The 6677-nt window shown below is 46.4% G+C and overlaps 1 protein-coding gene across 1 annotated transcript in view; it reads right to left on the bottom strand.

Moving 5' to 3' along the window:
- Nucleotides 1-1048: 1048 nt before the first annotated feature.
- kremen1 (kringle containing transmembrane protein 1) overlaps nucleotides 1049-6677 on the bottom strand; it is a 7692-nt gene continuing 2063 nt past the window's right edge. The window contains exons 5-7 of the mRNA XM_076997887.1: nucleotides 3559-3741; nucleotides 2575-2659; nucleotides 1049-1273 (exon numbers count right to left, since the gene is read on the bottom strand). Coding sequence (XP_076854002.1) covers nucleotides 1117-1273; nucleotides 2575-2659; nucleotides 3559-3741 — 425 coding nt within the window. The 3' untranslated portion in view covers nucleotides 1049-1116. The remainder of the gene's footprint in view (nucleotides 1274-2574; nucleotides 2660-3558; nucleotides 3742-6677) is intronic.

The following is a 6677-nucleotide window of genomic DNA, read 5'->3' as shown; positions in this document are numbered from 1 at the left end:
CAAACACTACTCGAACTAGAATCCATGGCATTGATGGCTTCGCAGAAGAAAAAAAACAAAAAAACAAGCAAAATAAAAATGATAAAAAACTAAATTCCAACCTTTAAGGCACTTACAGACACTTGACACAATAAGACAAAAGTCACAATAATCAAAATCCACAACAAAAAGAAAAAAACAAAATGAAAAGAAAGAACGTTTAAAGAGGTCCAATAGAAGTTCCTAATGTTCTGATCACTATCCAAGCTGTAGCAGTCCTGGATTTTGTGTACAGCTGTATTATTTGGTGTTTTACCGCTAATCGTACCGACATCAGAATGTGTCCCACCAGTTCCACGACCTTTGTCTGCCAGTGCACCTCGGGGTCATGTTGTTCACCTCAGGAGACAGGGTCCTTCTGTTCACTCTGAAGAGATGACCTACATACGCAAGGCAAACAAGGGCCTGAAACAGAATCGCGTTTCTGTCTCCCAGAAAGGCCGATTGTCTGTGGCGGCTTTAAGGTGGTTATGTGAGCCGATTCGTGTTACAGCGTGTTCCATGGTAGGACCCTCTTTCTTTAACACAGATTGTTATCACGGATTGGTCTTCAAATGTCAACAATTGCAAAAAGCACACAAGGAAATTGCTGGTCCTCTCCACCGCCCAGTGATCTTTAGGCATATTGGACAGTAAAATGACGCTTTGTCGTGGTTCAGTGAAGAGGTGGAGGACACACCCCCTAAAATGCCACCGCCAATCCAATCACTTGCCTTTGGAATCCTCTTTGTCAGATCAGACATAATTGGCTGAGATGTGAACTGAAGCTGTAATTTCAGTGTTCAATGATATCCAGCTCTTGTTATCCAGTTCAAAACATTTTGGTCCAATTCCTCATCAAGTGCTCAACCTCACTGGCTGGACCCTGTGCCAGTCACTGGGAGACTGGGAGAGTGCCTTCTTTATAGATCCGTAGCAGAAAGCAAATAAGCCTGCCCAGTTAGTGTGTGTGTGTGTGTATGTGTGTGTGTGTGTGGGAGGGGGGAATGGGGGGGGGGGGGGGGGGGGGGGGGGTTTGGGTGTGTTAGTGTGTAAGTGTCCATACAGGCCCACAGCAGTGTGAGGGCAGCACAGCTGTTAGTTGCCCACCAGGGGACTGAGGTCCCCATGGTGACTCTTGAGCTTCTTCTTGAAGAGGGAGATGGTTGAGGGTCTGTAGAAGATAATCCAGGGGTCAGACACGGCGCTCGGAGCACACGACTCTGCAGCACTGATGGCAGGGACAGTGGACGACCTGAGACAGAGGACAAACCACACAGAGAGGGGTGGGAGAGTAGGGTGGGCAGGAGTGGTAGAACAGGGGTGGTAGAACAGAGTGATGAGGGGTGGTAGAATGATGAAAGAAAGAGAAAAACACAGATTCAGAGGAGATACAAAAAGAAGATGAGAGAAGACAGAAGAGAGGGGTGTATAGAGAGGTGTGGAGAAGGGCAAAGAAAGAGGGAGAGAGAGAGAGAGAGATCCATCAAGGTTCAAATGAAACTGCCAGTGATGTCAACTAAAATTTGCCTTGTAAAATCTTAAGTGCCACACAAAACATCCATTGAGCATAAAGCAGCAACAGTAAATCTGCCACCGCCTCGAGCTACGTCCATGAGCTACGTCCTCGAGCTACGTCCTTGAGCTACGTCCATGAGCTACGTCCATGAGCTACATCCTTGAGCTACGTCCCTGAGCTACGTCCTTGAGCTACATCCCTGAGCTACGTCCTTGAGCTACGTCCTTGAGCTATGTCCCGAGCTACGTCCTTGAGCTACGTCCTTGAGCTACGTCCATGAGCTACGTCCCGAGCTACGTCCATGAGCTATGTCCCGAGCTACGTCCTCGAGCTACGTCCTTGAGCTACGTCCTCGAGCTACGTCCATGAGCTACGTCCTCGAGCTACGTCCTCAGGCCACGTCCTTGAGCTACGTCCCGAGCTACGTCCATGAGCTATGTCCCGAGCTACGTCCTCGAGCTACGTCCCGAGCTACGTCCTCGAGCTACGTCCCGAGCTACGTCCCGAGCTACGTCCTTGAGCTACGTCCTCGAGCCACGTCCTCGAGCCACGTCCTCGAGCCACGTCCTCGAGCTACGTCCCGAGCTACGTCCATGAGCTACGTCCTCGAGCTACGTCCTCGAGCTACGTCCCTGAGCTACGTCCCTGAGCTACGTCCTCGAGCTACGTCCTCGAGCTACTTCCCTGAGCTACGTCCCTGAGCTACGTCCGCGAGCTACATCCTCGAGCTACGTCCCTGAGCTACGTACTACAGCAGGCAGCTCTGAGCACTCTGTCCACCAGGTGCAGTTGCTCAGGAGAGTCTGAGAAAACGCCACCCACTCTGACGCCAGCGTTCACCCCAGTGAACGGTGATCTTGTGGTCTGACCAGTGGGGAAAGAGGTCGAAGGTGACTGACACGTTGTGCGTAGAGGTCAGCAAATTGCAGGGAGGCTATGTGTATCTACCCCGTGCACCGAGGTGCGGGTCTGCCGGTCAAGATGCCAGAGAACAGAAGGTAAGGACCAAGTTCATGTGTCAGACGTGATGTACTTACTTTACAGTGACATGCAGAAGTAGCTTAGCGACCATCGCGATCACGGTTAGGGTTAGCAGGGCGGCCAGGACATAGATGGTCCACACTGTAAAACATGGACGATATGTATAGAAATACAAACGGAGGCTCAATGGTTGGTCACCACACAAATCAGGGAGTTGTGCCAGTGACAAAGTATGATGTAAAAAATTTGATTTTAATTGTATTTTATGATAATTTGTTAAACATTAGATCAAAAAGCTAAGATAGTACATTAGCTAATAGGTCACATGATTTCAATTGGCCATTGGGAACAAGAAATCGCATCATTGTTGGAACCACATCATTATTGTATTACTTGGCAACTAAATCAGTTAAATTTTAATTAGTTTTTTTAATTAGTTTTGTAGCTATGATCAACTAGAACATCAGATCAGAATACCAGAGTCAATCAATCCCTGAACGAGCAGGCTATGGTAATCAATCCCCAATCAGAGGTTAAGGCAATCAGTCCATGATCGAATAGGCAAAGGTAATCAATCCCTAAACAGGGAGGTCAAGGAAATTATGGACAATTTGTTAAAAGTCCAAAGGACAGTACATAACAGTAAGTCCAAACCAGACTGCTTGGCAGACTGATGTCCTAGCCTTACTTCTACATCCATTCTGTAGTCTAAGTGCTTATATTCAACCCTATCTGGTGTCTCTGTGAAAGCGTTTTTTCTCCTGCAATGAGTGAAAATGCGCATTTACAGTTCAGACCTATCAAACAATGACAGCCGTGGCCAGCAGATGTCACTGTAGCTCACTGTAGTCAAGTAAACAGCAGCTTTTGCTTTGTTGTTTTTTCTTTGTTTTTCTGAGGCCAACATGATTTAGCTAAAATGCTAATATACATATAACACGTGAAATATAGAGTATTAGAATAGAATTGTGTATTATAAAATACACGTATAATGTGTATTTCACACATTGCGAGAGCCAATATAAGGCCGAGACACCAACCTGGCATGTCGCTCTCCGGCTTCCCAGGACTGGACGTGATCACGTACAGGTCACGTATCTCGGACGTCTTCTCGTTGGGACCTGCGTGGGGTTTCTCCGTGGTGGTGCCTGCGTGGGTCCCCACCGTGCTGGCGGCCTCCTGGTTGTCCTCCTCCTCCTCCTCCTCCTCCGGGTCTCTGATAGCTGAGGGACAGGTGAACGGTTCTTCAGAGAACTGACTTCAGAGCAAACCATAGAATTAAACTATATAACCAACCATAACACACCAGCCACATAACATATAACGCAAACACAAAGATAGTTAGAATTGATAATTGCTCATGTATGATGTCTTGAATTTGAATAATGAAATGAAAATTAATATGTCAATATTATTTAATAATTTTTCAAACATTATATTGTACATTACATTACACCATGTACTGATAGTACATGGGCCATGAATTAAAGTTCATGTTAAAGGAAAGTTTGTTAAAGGAAAAAAAATATCAATAATAACATCAATAAAGCCCAATTTTACTATCATAATTTCATTTCTGATAATACATAGTCCAGCAAGCTGGCCATCTCTTGAAGCAGATGTAATGTGACAAGCCTCATGCATATGCTAAACAAATATGAACTATTTCTTCAAATATTCAAACACAAGAAAGTTCATGAAATGGTCCAGGTCCACTGAAATGGTTCATTTAAATATTTCATATGTGAGCTTCCAGGAAAATGGCACATGAAACATGATTTCAGCTGGTGGAAGAGCTTCATATACACTCATGTCCCTTCACCCCTTCACTTGCACTCCGTTCACCCCTTCACTTACACTCCGTTCACCCCTTCACTTACACTCCCTTCACCCCTTCACTTACACTCCCTTCACCTACACTGTCTTCACCCCCTTCACCTTCACTCCCTTCACTTACACTCCATTCACTTGCTTCACATACACTCCCTTCACCTACACTCCCTTCACTCCCTTCACCTACACTCCCTTCACTTTCACTCCCTTCACCTACACTCCCTTCACTCCCTTCACCTACACTCCCTTCACCTACACTCCCTTCACTTTCACTCCCTTCACCTACACTCCCTTCACCTACACTCCCTTCACTCCCTTCACCTACACTCCCTTCACCTACACTCCCTTCACTTTCACTCCCTTCACCTACACTCCCTTCACCTACACTCCCTTCACCTACACTCCCTTCACTTTCACTCCCTTCACCTACACTCCCTTCACCTACACTCCCTTCACCTACACTCCCTTCACCTACACTCCCTTCACCTACACTCCCTTCACTCCCTTCACATACACTCCCTTCACCTACACTCCCTTCACTTTCACTCCCTTCACCTACACTCTCTTCACCTACACTCTCTTCACCTACACTCCCTTCACTCCCTTCACATACACTCCCTTCACCTACACTCTCCACCTACACTCTCTTCACCTACACTCCCTTCACTCCCTTCACCTACACTCCCTTCACTTTCACTCCCTTCACCTTCACTCCCTTCACCTACACTCCCTTCACTCTCTTCACCTACACTCCCTTCACCTACACTCCCTTCACTTTCACTCCCTTCACCTACACTCCCTTCACCTACACTCCCTTCACCTACACTCCCTTCACCTACACTCCCTTCACTTTCACTCCCTTCACCTACAGTCCCTTCACCTACACTCCCTTCACCTACACTCCCTTCACTTTCACTCCCTTCACCTACACTCTCTTCACCTACACTCCCTTCACCTACACTCCCTTCACCTACACTCCCTTCACTCCCTTCACATACACTCCCTTCACCTACACTCCCTTCACTTTCACTCCCTTCACCTACACTCTCTTCACCTACACTCCCTTCACTCCCTTCACATACACTCCCTTCACCTACACTCTCCACCTACACTCTCTTCACCTACACTCCCTTCACTCCCTTCACCTACACTCCCTTCACTTTCACTCCCTTCACCTACACTCCCTTTACTTTCACTCCCTTCACTCCCTTCACCTACACTCTCTTCACCTACACTCTCTTCACCTACACTCCCTTCACTTTACTCCCTTCACCTACACTCCCTTCACTTTCACTCCCTTCACCTACACTCTCTTCACATACACTCTCTTCACCTACACTCTCTTCACATACACTCCCTTCACCTACACTCCCTTCACCTACACTCCCTTCACCTACACTCCCTTTACTTTCACTCCCTTCACCTACACTCCCTTCACTTTACTCCCTTCACTTTCACTCCCTTCACCCCCTTCACCTACACTCTCTTTACTTACACTCACTTCACTCCCTTCACCTACACTCTCTTCACCTACACTCCCTTCAACTACACTCCCTGCACTCCCTTCACTTACACGCCATTCACTTGCTTCACATAAACTCCCTTCACATACACTCCCTTCACTTTCACTCCCTTCACTCCCTTCACCTACACTCTCTTCACCTACACACCCTTCACTTACACTCCCTTCAGTCCTTTACCTTACACTCTATTCCCTTACACTCTCACTACTCTTACATTCTCTCTACTCTTTCACTCTGCACCTTGGAGGGACACGTAAAAAGCTGCAGACATGTTTGTCTTTATGCAAATGCATAAAGGACACAAGAAATGACAGGCTGCACCTGCAGATGCAAATGGTTCTTTCCACTGAGATGGTGTCACATGATCTTTGTAAGCACATGGCCATGAAATCAGCACATACCTCCTCCGAAACATTCCACCACAGGTGCAAATAAAAGAGCTTCAACTGTATTAAAGTCTAAAATGTGATATCATGTAAGATGTAATAGTGTTAATGCACTGTGTAAGGAGTGAAACTGTGCATGTTAACTTTGCAGGTACGTTGGGTTGATGTCAGTAGCCTGTTGGTCTAGTAGTACAACCTGAATAGCTTACTCTGTGGCCACTAAGCTACACAGTCATGGCATGTTTCCAGCTGATAGGGTTTGTTATTTTAATGTTTCATAACATTAGTGAATCTCTATCCATACATCAAACTATTTTGCTCCAAATCCATACCACTCACCATCCATACGCATTCATCCATCCATCCTTCAGAGTCAGCAAACAAACATAAAAGCACATAAAATATTGCAAAGCTTAC

This window comes from Brachyhypopomus gauderio, chromosome 3 (assembly GCF_052324685.1).
Source record: "Brachyhypopomus gauderio isolate BG-103 chromosome 3, BGAUD_0.2, whole genome shotgun sequence".
NCBI classification, from domain to species: Eukaryota; Metazoa; Chordata; class Actinopteri; order Gymnotiformes; family Hypopomidae; genus Brachyhypopomus; species Brachyhypopomus gauderio.
Note: the sequence above shows the minus strand (reverse complement) of the source record. Positions and strands in the feature narration are given on the sequence as shown.